The 26,968-nt window shown below is 44.3% G+C and overlaps 1 protein-coding gene across 1 annotated transcript in view; it reads left to right on the top strand.

The window, feature by feature from the left end:
• The first annotated feature begins 985 nt into the window (after window positions 1-985).
• TFAP2D (transcription factor AP-2 delta) overlaps window positions 986-26,968 on the top strand; it is a 51,329-nt gene continuing 25,346 nt past the window's right edge. The window contains exons 1-5 of the mRNA XM_038740120.1: window positions 986-1,156; window positions 2,388-2,885; window positions 6,144-6,204; window positions 15,931-16,096; window positions 16,302-16,420. Of these exons, the coding sequence (XP_038596048.1) occupies window positions 1,118-1,156; window positions 2,388-2,885; window positions 6,144-6,204; window positions 15,931-16,096; window positions 16,302-16,420 (883 nt within the window). The 5' untranslated portion in view covers window positions 986-1,117. The remainder of the gene's footprint in view (window positions 1,157-2,387; window positions 2,886-6,143; window positions 6,205-15,930; window positions 16,097-16,301; window positions 16,421-26,968) is intronic.

A 26,968-nucleotide genomic window follows, 5' to 3' on the forward strand; every position in this document is an offset into this window, starting at 1 on the left:
CCTGCCCCTGTATAACATAGTTCCATGGGGGCGTTAGTTCCTCCGTGTCTGCCCTTGGGAAAATGAAACTTGGAAATTGCCTTGCTCGAGTTATTTTAGAAAGTCCCCTAAACCCCCAGTCCGACGGGATATCTGGTAGGGGAAAAGGGGGAACACCAGGGAAAACAATCGGGCTTGGGGGAGGGAGACAGCGTTTACCTAAACACAAGCTTTTGTCATCCACGACCAGTCTGCTTATATTAAGAAATACATATCTCGTTCTCGAGTTCTTTGTGGTGGCTTGCTGGAGTTACCTATCACTGGCTTTACTATTAATACTTTATTATTATTAGGATTATTTTTAAATTAGTCCGAAAATTGTGAACCACTGTCCTAGGCTGCCTTTCAGAAGAGGGGAAAGGGTCCAAATTCGATGTAAATAAGGAGCCAGCAGCAGCATTATCTCCACTAAGCAAAAGCAGCACCCCAAAGTGTGCTATCTGGATCTGGGGGCAGCTTGGAAAGAAGCATAACCAATCGGAACGAACACTTACCCAGGAAAAAGGACGCTTTAATCCCTAAATATCTATTTCTGGGTCTCTACTAGGGTCTGGGCTCCAGCTCCAGCTTCACAATAAAATATGTGCAAAGGTTCTCCGCCGAGATGAGTCCCCACCTCAGACTGTATAGAAAAGCATGATAAAGGTTGGGAAAAACGGATAAAAATGTTGAAAGAACCTACAGTTCCTTATTAGGCGAAGATACAATATTTATTCCTTGTCTCCTGGGATGAATCTCTCCTTCCTATTGTCCTGCCAGTACTCAGTGCTGATGCTTAATTTTCAAAACTTCTATATTACCAAGGGACCTACGACATCAGCCAAAGAAATACTCAGCAAGTACAAAATCTGTTCCAGGGAGCTGCTTTTGTGCAGAGGGAAAATTCGGTTCCTACAGGTTTTTAAGTGGGTTCGAGGCGAGGAGCTATCTAATCGGGGCAAAGCCATCGCAATTTAGAGCCCTGTCGCTAGATCTTTTTTTCCCTTAAAAAATTGGAAAATACAAGAAGTTTGGATTTTTTTTCCGATTCATTTTTGGAGGGGAAAATTACATCTTAAACGTTTCGGAGAAACCCAACATGTCAACCACCTTTCCGGGACTAGTCCACGATGCCGAGGTATTATATTATTATTTTTTTTCTTCCCCTGCGTGTGTGTGTGCGCGTGTGGCGGTAGCGGCGGCGGTGGCGGCGGCTGTGGCAGCGGCGGCTGCTTCCCTGGCTCTAATCTATATAGGACCGTTACATTTAATTATAATCTGTCTTTCGGATAATTTAAAGAAGAAAAGGGGAGAAAGTTCGTTATGACATCTGTCGCCAGGAAGGGCAAATCACTGCCACGTTAAAAAAAACAACAACCAGTTGCCATAACGAAAAAAAAATAATCCTAATAATAAAGGATGGTGGGGGGGATGAAATTAGTGAGAGAGAAGGAGTGAAGTAGTTATATCCAGAGAGGCAAAGTACCTTGTCTAGCGAGGAGGAAGGTGGGCATGGGGGTGGAGAGCTGTGGTCTCTTTTTAATGGACTTTTTCAAGGAGGGAGAGGCGAAAAGAGGGGAACAGAAGACCAATCCCTTCCCTATTAAAAAAAAAACATTTAAAAGACCCAGGGAGAGTTTAGTGCTTTTCCATTTTGGAGATAAAGGGTGCTTTGAAGCGCTAGCTACCAGCCCAGTGGTCCTGGCTATTGGGGGCGGGGGTGGGGGTTGGGGGAGGTGTGTGGAGTGGAGGTTTTGGTCTGGGTGAATGGTTCGGGGTGATGGGGCGACGGTGGAGAGGAAGGAAAGGGTCCGATTTGTTCGAATGTCCATGCTGAAACCGGTTCTCTCCATCTCAGAAGCCCAGAGAGAAAGATCTGAGGGGGGGAGCGCCCGTTCCCTCTGCTCACCCAGGACCAGAGCGCGTTTGGAAGGGGGCGTGTGAGGGTGAGGGTTGCGTGTCCGGTACCTATATAGGGTGGCGGATTGTTCCCCTAGATCGTAGACCTTGTAGGGACGCCCGTTCCCCCTCTTTTAGGACTCTCATCGGAGAAGAGGGGCCCGGCCGAGCTGGAGAAGTAGGGACGTCTTGCCTTTGACTTTCTCTCCTCCAAGTGTCGGTTGTGGGTTGATTGTACAGCTATAAATACGGGTGTGAGAGCGTGTACGTGAGTGTGTGTATGTATGCGTGTGGTGCACGCACCTCCAGACACTTTCTTTCTCTCACAAACACACACACACACACATACACACACACACACACACACGCACACAGAGCCATCCCGAGGGCCGGGAAGAAGAGTCGCTCCGTGGTGGAAAAAGACGAACCTCAAGTTTTTTCGCTCTCTTTTTCCCCCCTCTTCCATCCAGATACGTCACGACGGATCAAACAGCTACCGTTTGATGCAGCTTGGCTGTTTGGAGTCGGTAGCCAATTCCACCGTCGCCTATTCCTCCTCCTCTCCTCTAACTTATTCTACCACCGGCACCGAGTTCGCCTCCCCGTACTTCTCCACCAACCACCAGTATACCCCTCTCCACCACCAATCTTTCCACTACGAGTTCCAACACAGCCACCCTGCAGTCAACCCCGACGCCTACTCCCTCAACTCGCTCCACCACTCGCAGCAGTACTACCAGCAGATCCACCACGGGGAACCCACTGATTTTATTAACCTGCACAATGCCCGGGCGCTCAAGTCCTCTTGCTTGGACGAGCAGAGGCGAGAGCTGGGCTGCCTCGATGCTTACCGCCGCCACGACCTGTCTCTTATGAGCCACGGTTCCCAGTATGGGATGCACCCAGATCAAAGACTCCTATCCGGACCCAGCCTGGGGCTGGCCGCCTCGGGAGCAGATGATTTACAGGTAAATAAGCATGCAGCGGATTTTTCTCCCCCCTCTCCACCTCCTTCTCCTCCCCCCACATACTGCTTCTCCACCCACCCGCCCTTAATGGATGCTCCTTCAATCGTTTTGGGTTTTTTTCCACTTCAGGAACTTTGAGGAACTCCCTCCCTCCTTCTCTTTCCCTTCTGTCTCCCTCTCTAACACGCGCGCACACACACACACACACACACACACACACACACAAACACATACGCACGCATTTAGGGAAATTGGTCACCATTCTGACAGGAATCATTCTCTCTCATTGGACAAAGTCACTGTCACCTGAATTAGTGTCCTTCTGCCAGGGACTCAAACCATGAATTTGCATTGGTTCACCGTGATCTAGTCCTGAAAAGCAAGAGGTCTCTCTTTGCAGTCTTTATCTAACACGATCCAGTAAGAAGAGATTAGCTGGTGGCCATCCATATCATTCGTAGACCCATTCTTCCCTCAATTCTGTTGTGTGAGAGTGTGTGTATATGCCAACCGTCCATCAAACAAACAAACAACAATAAAGGGGGGGGGGGGGGAGAAAGAAAAATCTGTCCCTCATGCCCTGCGTTCAAACCGGTCCAAACTGCCCGGAAAACTTAAATAGCAACCACAGCGATCTCCTGAAGCAAAAAATAAAGGCCAAACCAAAACGCTCCATAAGCGGGTCTGGATGCGCATCTATTCTCCAGACGCAGGCGCACGACCAGAGGTGGATCCGCCTTCGTGCCTAGACAGCGAGCGATTTCAGAGCCAATGAACCAGGTCCTCTCATTTTCTAGATTAGGAAAAATAAATTTGAAAAATCCGCTCTGAATCTCATCTATCCCTCTCTCCCATCTCCGCCCCCAACCCCTCTCCAAACACCCGCACTCTACATTGGGGAGTAGCAACTTAACGTCCCGGGTGTAATTCTCTTTACCTCCTCCCTTAAAACAAACGAACAAAATATGACCTTGAAAACAGCCTCGTCTTCCTTTACCCGGCTGCAAGGTACCGTACTCACATCCAGTCTTTTCTTCCGTCTCCACAAATCTCGCCTCGGTCTCAGTTCCCACAACGAGGGTTGGAGACTCGAAAAGCTGAAGTTTGGAGACGTAGGAGAGCCCTTGTTACGCACTGAAAATCGTTTCCCCTCATTTACCTTCGAGCAAGGGATTATTTTAAAATTAAAGAAAAGGCCCTTCTAGGTCTAACAATAGAACGTTAGCCCTTCGGTCTGCTCGAAGGGGAGCCGAGGGGGCTCCCTAAACCTTGACTTTCTACATTGAAATTCACTCAATAATTTTATACGCTCAGGGGCATTTTTACATTTTCCACAACGATCCCCTTATGTCTCGGGGAAAAAAAAAGGTGCCATTCACTGCTTAGCTCAACTAAAACCTATTTACTCCTTTTTATAACCGCGTCTGCTGCTGATTTTTTTGTATCTGTACAAATTTTTTTTCTGTGCGAGGCACAAAGCCTGCCATTTTTCAAAAGAGGGGATTAGAACATTTGCTAGGACCAGACAAAGAGCAAATCCTGTGCAAAAGAACACCGTAGTTTATCCAATTTTCGACTTAGTGCCATTCAACTGGTCATTTATGCAATGTCATCCGACCAAACAACATGTTTTACTTATGGGGAAGAAGAAAAAAGTTTGTTAAGCAGAGGGAAGCAGATTCGCTTCTTCATGGAAAATAAACATCTTAACGATGCGCAAGAGTGGGGGAAAAGCAGTTTGTCGATTTGGAGTGATTCCATATCCCATTACCTCGAACATGTCGTATAGAATTTGGGGCCCTCATCCCCCTCCCCTCTTGTTAGAACTTCAAGTCTTCCCCATGCCTGCTGGAACGGAGAAGGGTAAATCGAGGCGACCCGGGAAAGCAGCAAAACCTGGGTTTATTTCTTTCTCTCTTTACCAGCAGCAAGTTCATTTAGGGCTTCTTTCCATTTTCCTGGGTTTGGTTGGCAGAATGGAAGAGAGAGAGAGAAAATCCTCGCTACTTTTTAAAGGATTGGGGGAGAAAAGAGGGGGGACCCGGTCTCTCTCCTTTTAATTCTTCCTTTTAAAAACATTCATCAGCAGATGCCTCATTTCAAATGCAACAAATGTAAATATACTTTTCCCTGCACAGAATTTTAAGTGAACGGGCAATAGTTTGCTGGGCGGTTTAAGTCTGCCTGACAGATGCAAACAGTCTTGGGGCTTCATCTCCACCTTTGAGGGGCCTAAAAAGATTTGCCATGGCCAACAAAGGAAACTGTCACACCTTTTCCCATCACCGCTCTAATTTATGCCCAGGCTCCAAGTTTTTTCTTTTTTCATATTGATTTGATAATCACTTTAAGGCAGAACATTTAAAATGAGAAAGAGCCCGTGAGTGGGTTGAAAAGGAGAGGGGAAAGGGGGAGGGGGGTGTCCGAGAGTGGGAAGGGGGGGTAAGGTCTGCTTCAATATGGTGAAAATGGAGAGGCGAAAAGGAGCCAGGACTGTAAAGGTTGTTTTGTAAAGTAGGTTTTTATTATGCGCTGACTCTCTCTGCATTTACTAAATTCTTCACGGGCTGTTGGGTAGGTTAACACCCTTAAGTTCTCTTTCATGTCCAATACCTCGTTTGTTTGTAAAGGAAAATGAGGTTTTAACACATTTCCATTGAGCATAAGTTTTTTATTTCTTTCCCCCAACCTAAAAATAGGTGAGCTGTTCCCCGAAGTACAGCTCATAATATTTCTAAATCGGTAGTGTATCTGAAACAGAAAATGGGCAGAGGAAATATGGGGGCGAGTCGTCTGGGTGGGGTATTTTCCTTCGAGCTACAGTCATGTAGGTATTGGTTAGCACCGCGACATTGGCCGCGCGTCGCACGGCCTTCTGTCTGCTCCATCTGGGTATGGGATGTGGACCGCGATGGATAGCTCAGAGGGTAGCAGCTCGGGAGCTGGAAGCTCCCGGATAGGAATGATCGCGCTTTGAAGCGAGTTTTTGTTGTAGTAGTTGTTGTTGTTGTTTTCATTCCCCATCCTTAAATGCACACCTCAGTGGCGACCGAATCCTGGAATGACCAGATCAGTTTGGATCCCCCTTTCCTATCAACGAGGTGTGATGGCGTTCATGTTCATACTGAGAATTGCTGTTCAATCTTCATCGCCCTTGAAAAGACAAAACAAAACAAAAAAATAGACCTGGGTATTTGGTGGGGACAGGCCCAACCAGTTTTGACATCTATCTGTGTCTGTGTTTGATTTTTATTAAAGGGATCTGTGGAAGCTCAGTGTGGGCTTGTTCTCAACGGACAAGGCGGGGTGATCAGAAGAGGTAAGATTCTGCATCCTTTTTTCTCCTCTCTCCTTTGCTAAGTAAATCCTAAGATTGCCCGTCTTTCGAATCGAAAAAGAAATGCACACCAACCGTTCACCTTCCATGTTTTGTCTAAGCCAGGGCTTTCAATGTGGCGAAGGGGGTAAGAACTACACCAAACCCCAAAACAAACCCTGAAAAACTCTTGCAAATTTTCCTGAGAGCAGAAACCAGTCTGAAGTCCGAACCTGGTTCAGGCGATCTGGGGGCCGGACGAATGATTTGCCCCAAGCGCGGATCCTAGAGAGAATCGCCTCCGGCTCCCTCCCCGCACCTCTCCGGAACACTATCTTGCCAAACAGAATTTCGAGTTTTATTAAGCTCCCAAATGTGCCAGTCACCGCCTGTATATTTGCAGGCGATGGTGTTAAGTTGAGGCTGAAAGGATGGTAAGCAAGGCGTCCTGGAAAGCTGCAGGGGAGGCTCGTCCAAACGCCACTCTCCATCTCCTAAGTGTCCTGAACATTTCTTTCTTCATGGGGGAGGGGAGGGGTGGTGTTAACCGGACGGGATAAAAGCTTTCCTCCCATCTGTTAACGAAAATATCTGAATCCGGAGTTACCAAGCTCCGAAGGGAAGCTTGGGCTGGAAAGTACTTGTTCTCTCCCCACCCCCATTCCCTCCAGCTTTTCTGTTCAGCCTGAATAGCTCACTCCTTCTCTGATCCGCGCCTTGAGTTCTCCATCCTGACAAAGGGGACGGTGGGGAGCCAGTGCGACCTAGGTGTTGCATTAGCCAAAGATCACAGCTCGCTGCACGCGTGAGTCGGGCCCAGTCTGGCAGCGGGCTCAATGGTCAAACCTTAGACAAGGGAGAGGGGCCAGCTGCTACTTCATCTTCCTAACGAACACAAATCCTATCGTCCGGACTCGAAGCTGCAAGGGCAAACCTACCCCCCTCAGCCGTTTTCCAGCGTTATGCTCTTGTGCGATGGCACAGAAATGCAGGGAAGAGGAGCGAGTGCGCTTTTTGTGCTTTGAAAACGGAGGCGTTGTCCTGGGTTGGGATATAATTTTCCTTCGAGTGGCAGGCGAGGAGAGGGCCGAACCCTGCCAAACCCAGAGAGATATTTGAGCTCCTCCTAGACTCTCTCCATTTCTTTTGAAGAGCAAAGGGATATTTTAAAATATGTCCCTTCGTGCCCCTCCCCCAGATTCAAAAGAGGAATGCGGAGTCTGGAGTTACGTGGCCAACAAGCTTTACTTTCAGGAGATAAATCCTGAAACAGACCAAAGAATGAGATCTCTTAAACCACCCAAGACAGTGAAAGACAGGGAACGTGGGAGGGACGGGGAGAAGAAAGGAATGAAATGGAGGCAGGTAAGGCGTTTAGCCTGAAATAGAGAGGGTAGAGGGGTGGCATCTGCAAGGTAAGCGCTGGGTTTCCAACGAGTCAGCTTGGAAAGGGAAAATGGTGCTGAAGGACAGCGCCGCTAATTAGATTCCTTCGCCGCTACCGAGAGAAGTAGCTGTTGCAGTGTTTGGCTTTTCCTTGTCCTTCCCTTAGCCGCCTCCCTTAAAAAAAATATACATTGGCAGTAACGCCAGGGTGATATCGATCGGATCGCATAATGCAGCCATATAGGAAAATTCTCAGCCTCAGGAAAGGAAGAAGGTTGGGAGGTTGGGCCATTCTGTTATACGGATATTGTGCGCTTGAGGGCCGCCAAGTAATCTCACTTTGTCCTCTTAGACCAGAAGGGCACGAAAGGGATTTCTTTGGAGGGGGGAACTGTTTCGTATATGCCCACCTCCAGGTAAGTGTCATTCCCATAAGATGCTAAGATGGAAGTGTTATTATTTGCATCTCCGAAAACTGGGCTCGAAACCCTTTAACAAAGAAAGAGAAAGAAGATGGGACTATTTGACTGGATTCTACTCCCTCCGCCCCCCACCTCTTCTCCCTTTCGTAAGCGTTCTCCAGTTCTTGTCCAGAGGCCCGGTTATCAACGGGACCGAATGGGGCCAAGATGCGACCACCGGGTTGATTTTATTTATTTATTTATTTTACAGGGGGCGGGGGGATTAGTTTGTTGTTTGCTTTTTTTTTTGTCTTGAAGGCGACCGAGGTATTTAAGCATCGATAGATATAAAAAGCAAAGGAAAATTCCCGTGCAAATCGAGAAAGTCTTCTAATAGGATCCTGCCGGGCATGCTGAGACCGATTTCCCTGAGGAATCCGGTTCCCCTGCAGCCAACTGGCCCAGTGATTTCAAGTTCGGGGCAGTGCGTGGTGCGCAGAGTGCTTGTCTCCCCTCCCCTTCCAAACAAACCCAGGGGCGGAAGCAACTCTTTTGGCGCACCTGGAGTGAACGGTATTAGATCACTTTTTCTTCCCTGATCTTAAATCATTATGACCAGGCCCAATGAAGAGGGGTTTTTTTAGGGGATGGGGGAGAAGAATACGAGGCTTTCCCACTCTTTTGAACGGCTTAATCCTGAATTCCAGTAGCATCCACTGCTTTTACTCCCCCCACCCCAACCCGCGGTCGTAAAGCAGAATGGACATCCACAGTCTTAGAACTGTACCACCTTCCTCCCCATCCTCATTACCGACCATTTGAAATCTCTAAGATCTGTAGACTTGATCTCAAGGGGTTTCCAAAGGTTCCCCCCAAGAAGAAGAAAATCTCCAAAGGCGCGGGGAAGGTGGGAGTGACTTTTCTTTCCTGTTCGGGGGAGGCATCTTGAACATCGAAAAGTTGATCCTTCCTCTCTTAAAGAAGAGCCAAGTGACATTTCCCTGACATAGTTAGTGCGCGGTGCAGATCTGCTTTTAATGAGGGTCGGAAAGAGAACGGGTGTACACGAAGGTAGAGGCGGCGGAGAGGTAATTACTAGCTAGATAAAATATTTGCTACCGAATGGGATTCAGTGTACCCTGTGCTATCACTGTCAGTTAATGGGGTGCGAGCCGTAGCCCCGAGCTCCGCCACTCTAACCATCAGAACCAATAATCTTTACTTTACCTAGTGCTCTCGTATCGATAGCTTCTCTAGCCTCGGGCGCCCGCTTTGATATGTTAATATTTCTGAGTACCAAATTCTGCAGAGATCATATTAATGTTGTACAGACAGAGGGGAGCTTTGCCTTCGTTGAATATTCAGATGCTCTGTTTCAAAAGACATCTCCAGAAGAAATGAAGCGCCTATTTACAGTAGTCGACTGTGTTTTTAATCATTTAAAAAGAAAATCCACTCTTTCTCTCTTTTTCATGAATCTTCTCAGGATTTTTTTATTGTTACTAGAAATTCTCCTTCTCCTTTCATGCCCCAGGGTGAATAAATTAGGAATCATTGTAACCAAAGATGCGACATCAGGAATAGATAATGATGATGATGATGATGATGATGATGATGATGATGATGATGATGATGATGATGATATAACATTGGAGTACCTTACTTCCCCAGCCCCGACTGCGGGATAGATTAAGAAGCCTGTTTTGGAATGATTTTCAAGAAGGAGATTTCACCTGTAAATATTTGGAATTTTAAAAGGCAACACGGTGACACTTGACCCTTTGTCGTTTTATGAAATCGTGATGGCAAACTCCAAAAAAAGAGAGAGAGCGAGAGGAAAAGAATGAAAAAGAGGGTAAAAAGCTCTTGTTTCACTTTGTGATCATTCTGCCTTCCAGCCCCAGGCTAATTTCAGAAGTTTAAATACCGCTATAGCCCCTGGGCCACGAAAATAGAGAGAGAGGGACCCAGGCTACCGGCAACGGCTCTATCTTGATTGCCCTTGGCAACATAAAATACAAACTACTTTGAATCAAAACATTTTTGGGGAATTAATATGATCTGAACTCTGCACGTTTTAAGAGATCTTGCGTTTGTCAAATCGCTTAGAGGTGACTGACACACGAAGGCTAAGGCATTAATGCCTCGCTACAAACATTGTCAGATCTTATTTGATTAAAACAAAAATATTTCCTTAAAAGAAGCACAGCATCAGGTTGCCCCAAATCTGTCAATAGCATCCGGGCCAGGGCGCTCCCTTCCTCACTTTCCTCCAGCCGAGGGTCGGTGAAGATGTAGCAGTGACTCGATTAGATTTCTCTGGTCCCCTTTCTGCTTCAATTGCCTTCCATCGCAAGGGCAGTTAGAGATTTTCAATTCCCAAACAATGGCAAGGGTTCTTAGGCGCAACCTAGCTCTGGTTAGGATGCAAGTGCAATCGCATCCTATTAGGATCAACACCTTACTTCTCCTAGAGGCACTGTTTGTTTCAGCCGTGAACCTGCAAGAGGAGGGGACGGGATACGCCTCACCCTACTCTCCCTACCCTAGGCCACAGGCCATGGAAGCATGTATAAAATGTGCGCGCTCCCTATGGTGGGACGAAAGGAATATACTCTTGATGGGAAAATGCCACGGTGAGTCAGACCACTGTTCCATCCATCCTAGTATTCTGCACGAGATTATAAACTCCTCGTGGCAGGGAAATGTGTCTGTAAACTTGAGGGCAGGAATTGTGTCCATTTATTCTGTTGTACTCTCCCAAACGCTTAACACAGTGCCCTGAAAAGAGTAAGCAGTCAATAAATATCACTGATGGGTTGATTTGGCTTCTCCCAAACGCTTAGTACAATCAGTAGGGGTTCAATACATTCCATTCGTATGACTACTAGCCCGTTGTTGGGTAGGGACCGTCTCTATTTGTTGCCGATTTGTACTTCCCAAGCGCTTAGTACAGTGCTCTGCACATGGTAAGCGCTCAAAAAATACGATTGAATAAATGAATATTACTACAAATGCTACTAGAAGCAGCTTGCCTTAGCGGAAAGAGCACGGGCTTGGGAGTCAGAGGACGTGGGTTCTAATCCCGCCTCCACCGTTTGTCTGCTGTGTGATCTTGGGCAAATCACTTCACTTCTCTGGACCTCAGTTACCACTTCTGTCAAATGGGGATTAAATGCGTTAATCCTGATTACCCTGTATCTACCCCAGCGCTTAGAACAGTCCTTGGCACATAGTAAGCACTTAACAAATACCGTAATTATTATTACCAGTGTTGCTGGTACTCGCAGACGATCACAATGACTCCCATTTAACTTGAGGGTCGCCCCAATGATTAGGGAGAGACCGTCTTAAATCCCTATCTTTTCCTTCAAATACCTAATAATTCATCAAAGGTATCTTAGCCATGGCTGTATTTGACCTTTCTCGAGGCTTCTCACCTGTTCAATTTTTCTCCCCATTTCTAGTCTGAAACTCGTGTCAGAATATTTTGCCGGCAGGGACAGAGGGGGATTAAAAAAGGAAACAAAACAAACCATCCTCTAATAGACCCCAATATTCCAGCGCTGTTTCCTTTCTTTTGTTCTGCCTCTCGATGCTCTTCTATTGAAGACGCGTATGAGGACCCAGTAATCCTGTAATACCTAGAATCGCGTGCCGTCCTAATGGAGCGCAATTAAAACCGTTGTCGCCATATCAGGGGCCTATTTGAAGTCAATTAAATCCCCCTTGATTGCTGTTTAATTACTACAATTAATAGCCCCTGCAGTTTCCAGTGTGTGTGTGTGTATGTGTGTGTGTGTGTATGTTGGGAAGTGGGAGACAGTATAATCTCAGCTAACACAAATACCTCCCGTAAATCTAGCTGCAGAACCTGCAGAGGCAGGAAACTCCAGTAATCACTTACACATTTTTAATGTCAAAGAAAACGAGCGATCACTAGAGATGAAGAAAAAAAAAATCCCTGCCGCTTGTATTTCTTTCATTTGAATTGTAAACATCTGTTTGGCTGTAAGGCGAACAGAACAGTGCGTTTGCTCCCAAGATTATCTCTAATTATGTCAGCCCCGCCGCCAGCCCGGCAGAGAGGGCTGAGAGGGAACGAGGCGCTTGGCGAGCAGAAACCAGTGAGGAGATATTAATGATCCTGTCTAGGAAAGAACAAGGGTGGGATGGAATGACTTTGGAACTGCTGGGGGTTTGGGAGGGAGGGGGCCATCTCCGGCTGAGAGGGAACGAGACGCTTGGTGAGCAGAAACCAGTGAGGAGATATTAATGATCCTGTCTAGGAAAGAGCGAGGGTGGGATGAGATGACTTTGGAACTGGTGGTGGTTTGGGAGGGAGGGGGCCATTTCCAAGGCAAATCTGGAGAGGGTGGAGTTGAGTATATTCCTCTTCCTTCTTCTAGAAACGAACTTCAAAGTTCCGGGAGGGAATGAGGGAGAATACATTTACTAAGCTCCGACTTGGCTGTATTAAGCGCATGAAGGAAGGAGGGAAGAGAAGGCGGAATTATACTGTTCCCCTCACCTTGAAGATGCTCCTTCTGGCTTCCCCATCCTATACCCCTAACCCTCCTCTCCTCCTTCTTCGGGGTCCGCTCTCAGCTCTTGCTCTTCTTTTCGGGGGTTGGGTCTCGTCCAGACACGAACAGAAAGAAAAACAGTGTAAGAAAAGCCCGGGGAAGGAGAATAAATCTACTGCTAGTTGGCTTTCCCCCTAAAATCTGAGCCGAAAATGCCTTCGTTTAGGTACACAGAAGCCAAACATTTTGATTGTTGGCACCATTATTAATTACCTTATTCACAGTATTTCACCGGGTAAGCAAGATCCCAAGCATTCGGAACAACACAATTACTGTAGGTTGCATTATTCCCTTCATTAGAATAGAAAGCCCTAGATTATCAAGCAACGCCCTCTGGTAGCATACATACGCCATTTTAACCCTTAACCCAAAAGGCGCGTTAAATTCAGTTGTATGTTTTAATGTTTTAGTGTTCCATCACTCCTGACGTGTTTGTCTCCACTGCCTAAAGGCTGTTAAGTAAGCTTGTTGCGGGCAGGAAACAACTCTGTTATATTGTACTCTTCCAAGCGCTTAGTACAGTGCTCTGCACACTTTAAGCGCTCAATAAATGTGATTGGCTAGAGATAGGGACCATTATTATTATTCCTTTCCAGTTAGTCTTCCACCACCCCTGCGTACACACCTCCAATATTTAATAATAATAATAATAAAATGCATTTATTAAGTGCTTACTATGTGCAAAGCACTGTTCTAAGCGCTTGGGAGGTTACAAGGTGATCAGGTTGTCCCACGGGGGGGCTCACAGTCAATCCCCATTTTACAGATGAGGCAACTGAGGCACAGAGATGTTAAGTGACTCGCCCAAAGTCACACAGCTGACAATTGGCTGAGCCGGGGTTTGAACCCATGACCACTGACTCCAAAGCCCGTGCTCTTACTTCTGAGCCACGCTCAGATTCTTTACTGAGAAGTTATATGACCTAGTGGAAAGAGCACGGACCTAGGAATCAGAAGATCTGGGTTCTAACCCCGCCACCACCTGCTATGTGACCTAGGGCAAGTTACTTAACTTTTCTGTGCCTCAGTTTTCTCAACTGCGAAATGGGGATAGTTCGTTGTGGGCAGGGAATGTGTCTGCTATGTTGTTATATTGTACTCTCCCAGGCGCTTAGTACAATGTTCAGCGCACAGTAAGCGCCCAATAAATAAGATTATCTGACTGACTCCCTCCTATTTAGAATATGAGCCTCCTGTGGGCGCTCATTAGCTTATGTCTATCCCTTCGCTTAGTACAGAGCTTGGCATATAGTAAGCGCTTAACAATTGTTATTATTTTTATTGTCATTATTAATTACTTTACTACCAACTTCACCAGTTGTTAAATCTTCGGGGGAGTAGGAGAGATTCCCCAAAGCTGCGAAAGTGCTCAGAAGCAAAGTAAGAGAAATTCCCATTAAAGATTCCGTGACATAAAAAATAAAATACAAACTGCTCAAGTGGCTGCCAATCGCTAATATAAAATAAATCCTTAGGCAACGTGCAGGCATATGTGTATAAAATGTACTTTAAATGCACGATACATAGAACATAGCCACTAAGCGCTGTGCAAACACAGGCCATAGCCATGTGGGAGAGCTGATTCATAATAAGACAAGTGCTATATGTATGAATCGATGAAATGCTGAATTATTAGTCTTTCAGTTTTTAAGTTCTCGTCACTCTCTGGATCCTTTCAAACAGCGCGGCAAGGATGTTTTCCAATAGAGACACAATCTACTATAGATCCGAAGGCAATCACTCCACCTCACTTCCCTCTTTTCACCCCTATTTCCCAGAGCAAACGAGTGGACAAGAGACTGCATTGAGATGTAATCCAAATGTCCTTAGAGGTAGATATAGGAATGTGACGGTTAAATGTACCCGACCAGGAGAATTACAGATGTGTCAACGTGTGTTCATGTGAGAGTTGCTTTAATCTTCTGATTTCCAGGCATTCCTCAAAACGTTGGTGGTGTGAACCGGCCGAATTCACCCAGCTGGACATGCGGTACCGGGAGCCGAAGGTCGTTATCATAGCAGCCTAAACGCGGCGAGGGCCATTACAAGGGAGGATTGGGGAGGGGCTGGTTCTCTTCTATCTCTCTCATTTACTCCCATCCTTCTGCCAAGGACCGGATCCATGGAACCGAATTTCAAACCGACCTCAGACCCCGGGGTTCGGGATGTTTCCACTGCTGAAGGTGCTGACAGCTCTGGGGACCGACATCTGAGAGTGTTTGATGCCCGGGACACTACTGAACCTGATCTAAAAATTCTACCCTAATCCTGGCCCTCCGCCCCTTCGGGAGCGTGGAGAGGAGAGAGGGAGGGAGGGAAGGAGAGAAGGAAAGAAGGGAGGAGAAGCCAGGTAGCCCCGGCTCCAAGAAGTAGAGAGAGGAGAGCTAAAGAAGCTTTATATGCTTCTACCAGTCCGGACGCAGCCCATTGCACAAGTAGGATCAGAAAGGAGATGCGAGGTGTGCCATTATAAACCCTGAAAGACGTTGGGGAGGGAGGGAGATGGGTGAGTACCAACCAGAACATCGCAGACTTGCCCTGCTTCTCATGCCTAGCTGATAGTGGGTTATAGAGTTGGAGATCATTACCCAGCCTTTGTCCATCATCCCGAGACTACACCCGGGTGTCTTCCCCGAGTCTGGCTGGCCTACATCCAACCCAGAAAAACAACAACAAATCAGGAATTCGGAGGGAAAGTCTCCAACCCGTTCGGCCCCGCTTGTTAGCCTTGTTTGGAGGGCGCTAGGACAGTTTCCACATTCCAACCCCGTTCGGTCTCTCCCAGTGTCCCTTGCATCCCAACCTAGTGGGTATCGATGGATAGCACAGGGCCATAGCTCTTCTTTGGCGAGAAACCCGGAGGGAAGGAATTTGATCCCAAATCTGGGCTCAGGACTCCCTCGCGTATCCTAGGTCGACAAGAGATGGGCCTTCCAGAGGGAAGGAAATAGCTAAGAAACATCCTCTGCTTGACCAGGGAGAATCAGAGTCAGCCTAAACTGGCCTAGTGGACAGTCTTAGCTCTCCAGGGAAATCCTGAGGTTAGTTGAGGAGCGTTTCAGGATTCAATTTTTTTGGAATGCTTGGTCCTCCAGAGGAGTGTGTCTATTGGACAGACAAACACGAAATTGTGTTGAACTATTTCACAACTTCCAGAGGATGACTTGGGGCGGGGTGGGGGGGGGGGGTTATGTCATAGGTGTGAAACAGTGATCATTCAGTGAAAGATCTTGGTTTATTGGAAGGCTTACCCTGGGTGCACTAGTCGCCGAAGTTATGAGAAAAGTCTCCAAAAGTCAGTCATACCCTTTACTAGCTGATACTTTACTTGCCATGGTTTTGTTTTTGTTTTCAAGGTGGGACCTGTGTGGTTAACCCCACAGATTTGTTTTGCTCTGTCCCTGGCCGCTTGTCTCTACTCAGCTCCACATCTAAATATAAAGTGACCATCGCTGAAGTCAAGAGGCGCCTCTCCCCACCCGAGTGCCTCAATGCCTCTCTCCTAGGAGGCATTTTGAGAAGGTAAGACCAATTATTGTGAGGTCACTAGCCGTTCATACACACACACACACACATTATTGCTCGCCTTCCTGCACATACACTCTCTCTCTCTCTCTCTCTCTCTCTCTCTCTCTCTCTCTCTCTCTCTCTCTCTCTGTCTCTGGAACCCTAACTAGGTTAAAAACTTTTTTTAAAACAAATGTTGATTTGGTTTCTTTTCTGACAGAGCAAAATCTAAGAATGGCGGACGCTGTTTGAGAGAAAAATTGGACAGGTTGGGTTTGAATTTGCCAGCAGGTCGAAGGAAAGCAGCCAATGTCACCCTCCTGACTTCCTTAGTAGAAGGTAAGGTTTTGTGGTCCAGCCAGGTAACATCGAAGTATTTCTTGGAACTGGTGTTCTTAGAGGATTTCCTTCTTCATCATAAATCAAGTTTTATTCACTATTTCACTGCCATTTTATTCCTTTATTGTGTTCTAACCAGGGGCAGCCAGAGACCTCTTTCACCAATCAGAAATCTTGTCTCCACTCAGGAGGTTTAAAATTTTGCAGGTAATTGTATCCAAAGGTTTTTTGACAAGCGATAGAAATAAGGCTCTCCCAGTCGATCAATCAATCAATCAATCGTATTTATTGAGCACTTACTGTGTGCAGAGCACTGTACTAAACGCTTGGGAAGTACAAAGTTGGCAACATATAGAGACAGTCCCTACCCAACAGTGGGCTCACAGTCTAAAAGTCATTTTGAAGAGTCTGAACAGAACATATACAAAGCAGCTTCAAGGCTTGGTAATGCCTCTTTGACATATGAAGAAATTAGTGGCTTTGTAAGAGTGTGAGAGCAGTTAAGCAGACTCTAAGAACAGAAAGAAGAAATGTTTGTGTGCATACTTCAATTTTTGTCTCTTATTACCCTTCACAGCCCCATTTTTGAACCCATTTTTGAGCACTCCACTTTATAATTCCTTGGCATCCTTCTCTTCAGAAGACACATCAGTAGGCCCCTTTAAAAGATTTTCACATTTTTAGAAATCTTCAGGAGTGTCAAAGGATTTGACAACCAAACGTTTCCATAGTTTAAAATGCTCCCAATAATAATAATAATAATGGTATTTTTAAGCACTTAGTATGTGCCAAGCGCTGGGGTAGATATAAGGTTTTCAGGCTGTCCCACGTGGAGTTTACAGCCTTAATCCCATTTTTACAGATGAGGTAACTGGGGCACAGGGAAGTTAAGTGACTTGCCCAAGGTCACACAGCAGACAAGTGGTGGAGTCGGGATTAGAACCCACGACCTCTGACTCCCAAGCCAAGGTACCAGAAGTTATGAACTATATTGGCCTGGGCCTTAAGCCTTCATTGTCACTGCAAAAACAGTGCTTCACTGGCTGCCTTTGTATCTTGACAAGGGAAGAAGTGAAAGATGATTGATACCACCCATTTTTTTTAATATGAAATTGTCAAAAAGAAGGCTAACCCAACACGAAATGGGATGGGGGACTGTTGAGCGAAACCTCAACTCTCACTCTTTTAAGGTGAATAAAAAGTATTAAATAATCCAGAACCAATCAGGTGATTGGATTTCCCCTTTCCCGAGAGGGTGTACCTCCTCAGGACCACTGTAGCTGAGACAGCTATAAAACTGCAGCTTCTTTCTCTTTTCCTCCTTTAATCTGTTTCCCCATGTCCCTTCTCCTGTTTCCTTCCATCCCATCCTGATATCCCATCCTGATATGTAGGGAAGTCAATTTGTCTCTAGCCCAGTTCATTCCATCCCCCAAACTTGAGAAAAAGTTACAAGATGTAAAGGTCTACACTCCCTTACTGGGAAAGGTCAGGAAAGCTTCATGTGGCTCCTTATACCTGTCAAGGTGCTTAAACTCCTGTGGGCAGGGAAAGTGCCTATGAACTCTGGTGTATTGTAGTGTCCAAAGCTTTTAGTACTGCATCCTGTACAAAGTAAATAATAAATATCATTGGTTGATTGATATGTCCTTTCAGGCAGCCTTATTTGGCTCTAACTCTACAACTGTTCTTTTCAATCAGGCAAAGTTTCCTAGTTCTTTGTCTGAAGCTACCCCATGGTTGTGGGGAGGCAAAAAGAGGGAGAAGATATGAGACAGCTGCCATTCGACTGGCAGTTAAAATTTCCAATTCATTCATTCATTTATTCAATCATATTTATTGAGCACTTACTATGTATAGAGCACTGTACTTAGTGCTTGAGAGAGTACAATATAACAATAGGCGCATTCCCTGCCTAGGTGACTAGAGGAAAAGCCTTCATTGTAATGAGGAATGAAGTGAATAATTTCTAAATGAAATCTCATCATGTTTCTCTTTAATTTGGTTTTGAAATGAGTTATCACACAAGCATGATCAATAAATCTCTACCACACTTTAGAATACCTAGCCCATGTATGAATGCTACATGAATCTCATGTACTGCCCCATGTGGCCCCTGATTTTCTTCCTAGGTAGTGAGAGCAGGCAGGGCTGAGTGAGACCTTTGTAGACTGTGAGCCCACTGTTGGGTAGGGACCATCTCTATATGTTGCCAACTTGTACTTCCCAAGAGCTTAGTACAGTGCTCTGCACACAGTAAGTGCTCAATAAATATGATTGATTGATTGATTGATTTCCCAATACAAACAAATCAATTGAGAGGGAGTGACTTTGGAAATAGTCTCCATTTGATTGTGAACGATGGTGGATTGTCATTAGCTGTGCCCTCACCCCACCCAAGCTGGTTTCCTGAACAACTGTGGCAGCCAATCAATGAATTAATCAATCAGCCAAGTTGGATCCTGTATTTCTCACACTCTTAAAGGCTGCCAGCATTAGAGCTTGAGAAGAGGACACAGGAGAATTTCCTCCAACTTCCTGTCCACTGAGTAAGTCTTCCCTAAGAGTGGATATTTGGGATCATTATGTGTAATTAATTCACTAAATAATATAGAGTCATTCTTTCTCTTCTTTAAGCTGGAAGTAAGATTATTTTTCTTCAGTTATATATTTTAGGGATATTGAGGGCATCCTAGTTCGTACTTATGAGGTTGAAAGAGAGAGAATGAGGGAGTCAGAGAAAGAACAAAAGTTAGTGAGTTCTATTATCCTAGAGGATTGTACTTTAATGGGCTTGGTTTTCCCGTTGCCTCTACTACTCCCTGTTCAGCTTTGAAAAATCAAGTGGTTTTTTTTCAATCCACAAGGCTAACTATGTGGCTCTCTACCTTGCTGCATAGTACCTTAGTGATATGCAGGCAACTTCCAAAGGTGCCTGATTCTGAAACAGTTTGGGTGGACTACAGCTCAGTGGATTCATCATGATCCAGTAATGAGTTGTGTATTTTCACAGATTTGTCCTCACAACATAACTATGAAAATGGTGAATACTATGGGCCTACAGTGAAGGGTCCTACAGTGTCTCTTTTTTTATTTATCTTTGGTCTTTTTGAGCTGTTTTCTTTTTATTTAGTGAGGAGAATGTTCTATCCTCCTCTTCATGAAAATTGAGGAAATGCAGCAATAATATACCAGGAAGGGACCCTAAATTGGCAGTTATGAGTTATCCTCCTTCAAGCAGCCCTCCTGATCAGTCTCACTTCATCTGGCTTTAATTCCTCCATCTTTAAAATGGGGGCTTACATTTCTCTGTCTCTCTAGCAGTGGATTTGTTAGTATTTCCCTTTTCCAGACCTTGAAAGGCTATGGAAAGGATAAGCAATAATGTCCTCAGCAGCTGTTGATAAATTTTTAACTATGTTCAGTAAATAACTGGGCAATTGGTAGATGATTCATTCAACTTGACAAAGTGTGTGGAAAAAATATTTCGAGTTTCCTTATTTAACGTGTGTGCTCCTAGGTCAATCTTGTGTGGGGGTGTGTAAATATATATTTATACACAGTGTTTGTATACATATGTCCTTATGTTCAGAGATAACGCTGTTGAAGATGCTATTTCTATGCATGCAGTTGTTCTTGAAAAGGCAAGTGTTTGAGTATATAACACTTCTGAATGACTAGATCTTTCCAGGACTTTATTCTTTTTCTGTGATCACATCAGATAAAAACTAAAGCTTGACTGATCATAACGTTATAAATATAGTGCTACTTAAAGACATTTGCAAACTAATGAAAGGGAACCACATTTTGTAGGCATATTGAGGGCATCCTGGTATGTCCTTATGAGGTTGAAAGAGAGAATGAGGGAGTCAGAGAAAGTAAAGTGTATCCAGTGTACCGGTCGTCTAAGATTTATTTTTGGAATGAGATAGACTTAATAAATAAAGCAAGAGAAGGCTAGGAAGACTACAGAATCGGGAATTAGATTTTTACAAAGATACAATATTTGAACTAATTCCAGTTTTGTAATGATTGAAGAATTCCTTGATGGTTTATTTGACATAATGTGAAAATCCCACATCAAGTCCTCATCAGTAGTCCAAGCTCAAGTTTGTCCTCTTAAAACTGATTAATCCTCCTTGGTTTATATAAACCATCACTCTATTTGAATTTCTGGAGGTGAGCATTTTGACCCAAAGAACACATATTTGTATGTAACCATTTCTCTATCCATTTATCCATATGTATCCTTCTCATGTGAACAAAATGCCACTGATGGTGTGATTCAATTATGGGTAGGAATGTGTTCATAAAGATCATGGCCAGTTCCACAGTTCTGTTTTCTGCACCATCCACAGTACCGTGCTTGCACATGGTAAGCACTTAACAAATGCCATTATTATTATTACCACTACTAGTAATAATTATGGACCAAACATTGAGTACAGTGCTAGTAAGGAGCTGGAATAAAGATAAAATAAAAATCAGCTCAGATATAGTCCTTGTCCCTTGTGGGGCTCACAGTCTAAATAAATGTAATAATCATAGTTTAGACAAACTATTAATGTTAAAGTGCTTCCTAAACTCCCCCAGCACCTAAATCATTTTTTATTTCTAAAACTTTCTATTTTCTTCAACTTGTTCACTAACCCAGTGGTATGGTTTTAACCACAGATTTAGTGACATCCTGAATATTGAATAAGATTTCTTTATTCATTCATTTCTGACTTGCTACCTGAAGATGGGAGACAGGAGGTAGCATTTTAACTATGTATCAGTGTGCCTTCACTTGCCACTGCTTTTGATGTAGAGGGGTTGTGCATCAGATAACAATGCTATCTTGTACACAACAGAAAGCAATAAACATAATTGGAGGGAAGGATCTGGTTGTCAGTGTAAATGCAAACAGCAGCTGTTCTGTTCAAACTGTTTTTAAACTACCACTCGGTGAGATATTTTGCATAAAATAGGCCAGATCCTCAAGAAACAGGTTTTAGCCTGAATTTCAAATAGCATGCTGCTAACCTCCTGCTTGTTCTGTTTCACTTCTTCTCCTTCTGATTAAAATAGTAGAGGAAAACAAACTATTCAGGCATTTAAAAAGAAATTAAATATCTATTTTGTGTTCAATGCCTAGTGAGTGCACAATGAATAAATAAATGCAGATCAACATGTATCACTGAACTTCACATTTCAAAATCATACTGCTGGTGATGGTGTCAATCACGAGAAGATGTGGCTGAAAATAATGATGGCATTTGTTAAATGCTTGCTATGTGCCAAACACTGTACTAAGTACTGTGGTAGATATAAGACATTCAGATTGGGCACAGTCCCTGTCCCATATGGGACTCACAGTCTAAGTAGAGGGAGTAGGATTTAATTCCCATTTTACTGAGGAGGCCCAGAGAAGTTAAATGACTTGATCAAGTCACACAATAGAGAAGAGGTGGAGCTGGAATTGGAATCCAGGTCCTCTGAGCCCCAGGCCCGTGCTCTTTCCACTAGCCCATGGTGCCTCCTATAAAGCTGGTTGACTCTGAGTATATCATCATCATCAATCATATTTATTGAGTGCTTACTATGTGCAGAGCACTGTACTAAGCGCTTGGGAAGTACAAATTGGCAACAGAGACAGTCCCTACCCAACAGTGGGCTCACAGTCTAAAAGGGGGAGACAGAGAACAAAACCAAACATACTAACAAAATAAAATAAATAGAATGGATATGTACAAGTAAAATAAATAGAGTAATAAATATGTACAAACATATGTACAAACCCACAGGTGCTGTGGGGAAGGGAAGGAGGTAAAATGGGGGGGATGGAGAGGGGGACGAGGGGGAGAGGAAGGAAGAGGCTCAGTCTGGGAAGGGCTCCTGGAGGAGGTGAGCTCTCAGTAGGGCCTTGAAGGGAGGAAGAGAGCTGGCTTGGCGGATGGGCAGTAGGAGGGCATTCCAGGCCCGGGGGATGACTTGGGCTGGGAGTCGATGGCGGGACAGGCGAGAATGAGGTACGGTGAGGAGATTAGCAGCAGAGGAGCGGAGGGTGCGGGCTGGGCTGTAGAAGGAGAGAAGGGAGGTGAGGTAGGAGGGGGCAAGGTGATGGAGAGCCTTGAAGCCCAGGGTGAGGAGTTTCTGCCTGATGCGCAGATTGATTGGTAGCCACTGGAGATTTTTGAGGAGGGGAGTAATATGCCCAGAGCGTTTCTGGACAAAGATAATCCGGGCAGCAGCATGAAGTATGGATTGAAGTGGAGAGAGACACGAGGATGGGAGATCAGAGAGAAGGCTGATGCAGTAGTCCAGACGGGATAGGATGAGAGCTTGAATGAGCAGGGTAGCGGTATGGATGGAGAGGAAAGGGCGGATCTTGGCAATGTTGCGGAGCTGAGATCGGCAGGTTTTGGTGATGGTTTGGATGTGAGGGGTGAGGGGTTACAGCTTTGGATACTTTTAATAGAGTTTATCTAACTTTGTCTTTGGATCACAGGATGTCTTTGCTCAGATTAAGCTACACTCCTTCCAATTGTCCATCACAGAGAAGGCCTCTGGCTGCCCTCTTATTTGCTGCAGCCATGGCTTTCCCATATTAGAAGTTTCACAGTGCCTCTTTGACACTTACCCTGACAAATGTATTTACAGGCAGGTTTCATGTTCCAATTCAGCGCTGCTGACTTGTCTGAGTTCCTTCTTGGGTGTGGTTGCGTTGGAAACCAGAATTCACATGAAGATAGCAGGGCACCCACCATTCCTAGCTCCAATCAGGAACAGCAACATGGCCTAGTGGATACAGCACAGGCTTGGGAGTAAGAAGGAATTGTGTTCCAAACCCATCTCCACCACATGTCTAGTGTGGGACCTTGGGCAAGTCACTTAACTTCTCTGTGACTTAGCTACTTCATCTGTAAAATGAGGAAAAGACTCGTGAACCCCATGTGGTACGGAGACTGTGTCCAACCTGATTTGCTTGTATCTACCCCAGTGCTTAAAACAATGCATGGCTTAACTAATACCAAAAAAAAAAAAAGCAAGTCTACTCAAATAGGATTCAACAACATTCATTCATTCAATCGTATTTATTGAGCACTTACTGTGTACAGAGTACTGTACTAAGCGCTTGGAAAGTACAATTGGCAACAGAGACAATCGCTACCCAACAATGGGCTCACAGTCTACAAGGGGGAGACAGACGACAAAACGTAACAAGTAGACGGGCATCAATAGCATCAAAATAAATAGAATTATAGATATATACACACGGTTAATAAAATAGAGTAATAAATGTGTACAAATATACACAAGTGCTGTGTGGCAGGGAAGGCTGTAGAGCAGAGGGCGGGAGTGTTGCTGTCACTCCAGCAGTATTTCTTTCCTACTCAAAAATGCCATCGAAGGTGAAATTGACCTATGAGGGAAGATATGTGACTTAGAATAGCACCAAGACATCATGACTGAAAGATCTGATATGCTTTACTGATTATACCACAATAAATGTTTTCATTAGAGTTAGCTCAAATTCTTAGGACAGAATTTTAAGTTTTGGGAGTTGGATGGAGGAAAAAAAACTTTGCAAAAATCAAGGAAAGGAAATCTGTTTTAAAATATTTCTTCATAAAACTGAATAATTAATAATTTATGTCATGAAATTTTTCCTCAGTGCCTGCTGTGAAATATAATCATTCTCTATAGATCTATAGATTTGACAGCTTCAGAAAAAAATTTGGTTTAGTTCCCCACCCCCATTTTTATTCGAGAAATTTCCAAATTTAGGTAAAGCTATTTCTTAGGTTTAGACCCTCACTCTTCAGAAACAACATTTAGCCTAACAGATACCCACATTCTATTTCCCTTTCACTCCCTCTGCTTTTCAATGCTTATTTATTCAGTGTTTTTGTGAGTTTTTGCAACAGAAACTGACTTTATTTTGCAAGGGTAATTCTTAGTTATTTTAACTTGGCATTTCAATTCTTATGTAATTAAAAAGTCTCACTTATAATTGTGAACTTTAGGGTCAGAAATCTTATTTCGTGGGTTTTATATTCCTTTTAAAAGCACCACATACTGTGATTCTCTTCAAAGAGCTAATTTAGCATTGGCAGTGCATATGAAGATGCCAGATAACTCACTAAAACTTTCTTGAAAAAAAATAAACATTTTATACTTGAATTTCTATGCTATTTTAATTCATAATCCTAATTTGATCATTTGATTGTGTTTCTAGCATATTTGGCAAATCATTAGAGTTTCCAAAATGCACCAACTTTATGGGTTGCACTAGATGTTGAAGAAGCCACATGTTGCATATCAAGACGTTTGAGCTATGTTAGAAATAAGACGTAGAAAATAGAAATTTGTTGCCGTTTCCCAAACTCTCAGGATATCCAGGTTCAGCTGGTGAGAGGAACAAGATGAACATGTTTGTTCATGTATCCTTGCAGTTTTAGTTGTAAAAGGAACTGTTTATCAGGATAGTTTTGTGACATTTTTAGTTGTTCAGGCAATGTCACCAAAGATATATATAACTAATATATAATTAGTTATATATATAACTAATATAATTAGTTATATATATATAATATATATAACTAATATATATATTAGTTTCTATCCCAGTAACAAACTCGGGCTACTTATGCCATCAAATTCAAATTAAGCCTATTGTGATTTTTCTTTCTTCTGGGAGTATAATTTCTGTCTGCAATGAGGATGGAGTTATCCACCTGAAAACACACACAAACACAGAGACACACAAATACACACCAGTTCTTGTTTTAATAAAAGAGGACTGGGTACTAAGTTACTTGTGGGCAGGGATCATGTTTGCCAATTCTACTTTATTCTCTCAAGAGTTTAGTACAGTGCTCTGCACAGTAAGTGCTAAATTACTACCACTGATTGGTAGAGTAGATTAAATAGCAGAGAATTGGTAATGGTAGCTCCAAGGGAAAACTATCTTTGGGGAATTCTCTTTGTCTCTCTCTACTCACACTGGAGGATTATCTGATGTCAGGCCTAAGGTCAGATCCAGATAATCAAGCAAAAACTCCTCACTCTCCACTTCAAGGCTCTTCATCACCTCACCCCCTCCTACCTCACCTCCCTTATCTCCCTCTATAGCCCAACCCACACCCTCCGCTCCTCTGCCACTCACCTCCTCACTAGGCCTAGTTCTCACCTGTCCCACCATCGTCCCCCGGCTCACGTCCTTCTCCTAGCCAGGAATGCCCTCCTTCCACGCATCCACCAAGCTAGCTCTCTTCTTCCCTTCAAAGCCCTAACGAGAACTCAACTCCTCCAGGAGGCCTTCCCAGACTGAGCCCCCTTTTTCCCCTCCTCCTCCCCATTCCCCCTGCCCTACCTCCTTCCCCTCCCCACAGCACTTGTGTATATATATATATATATATATATATATATATATATATATATATGTATATATATATATATTTGTACTATTTATTGCTCTATTTATTTTATTTGTACATATTTACTATTCTATTTATTTTGTTAATGATGTGCATACAGCTTTAATTCTATTTGTTCTGACGATTTTGACACCTGTCTACATGTTTCATTTTGTTGTCTGTCTCCCCCTTCTAGACTGTGAGCCCATTATTGGGTAGGGACCATCTCTATATGTTGCCGACTTCTACTTCCCAAGTGCTTAGTACAGTGCTCTGAATACAGTAAGCGCTCAATAAATACGATTAAGTGAATGAATGAATTAGGGGGAGCAATTATTTAGAGGGTTGTATCTCCTTTGGGGATCAAGGTAGAGGACTAAACTGGATCCCCGGGGCCTAACATAGAGTAGCCCCGATTCCAGTGGTTAACGTTATGTGACTGATTGGCCACATCTTTTAGATTGGAGATGACTTGGGCTGGGCTGGGTCTCTAAAGCCTCCTCTAAACTGAATTGGAGCCCCTCCTCATCCCTCTCCACCCTCCACCCTAGCTCACATCCAAGTTCTCAAGGCTTTATGAACACTGGAGTAATCACATTGAGAAGAGGAAAGAGTGGGAAGTAACATGGCTAGTGGATTTGGATACTAATCCCAGTTCTGACACTTCTCTGCTGGATGACCTTGGGCAAGTCACTTAACTTCTCTGTGCCTCAGTTATCTCATCTGGAAAATGGGGTTTAAGACTGTGAGCCTCATGTGGGACATGTACTGTGTCCAATCTGATTAGCTGTATCTTCCCAAAATCTTAGAATAGTGCCTGGCAAATAGCAAAGTGCTTAACAAATACCATTAAAAAAAAAAAAAGAGGACAGGGCTGTGGGCTTCCAGGTGCTCACTATTGGCACCCATGGGAAATCTGTGAGAGCATTATAAAGAAAGATGGATGTTCTTAAAGCTGGGAGGTCTTGGATGGGGAGTTAAACATTGTGTATCCTACTCCTGGCTTCTCCCTTCACTGAGCATGCTGAGGGAACTTGCAGGGTAAGTAATTAATCATCTCTAGGATTCAGTTTCCATGTTTGGTCAGTAACCCGTATTCCAGGTTGCACAAAAGAAGACTGACTCAGAAAAGGTCTGCCTGACAAAG

This window comes from Tachyglossus aculeatus, chromosome X1, assembly GCF_015852505.1.
Source record: "Tachyglossus aculeatus isolate mTacAcu1 chromosome X1, mTacAcu1.pri, whole genome shotgun sequence".
Classification (NCBI taxonomy): Eukaryota; Metazoa; Chordata; class Mammalia; order Monotremata; family Tachyglossidae; genus Tachyglossus; species Tachyglossus aculeatus.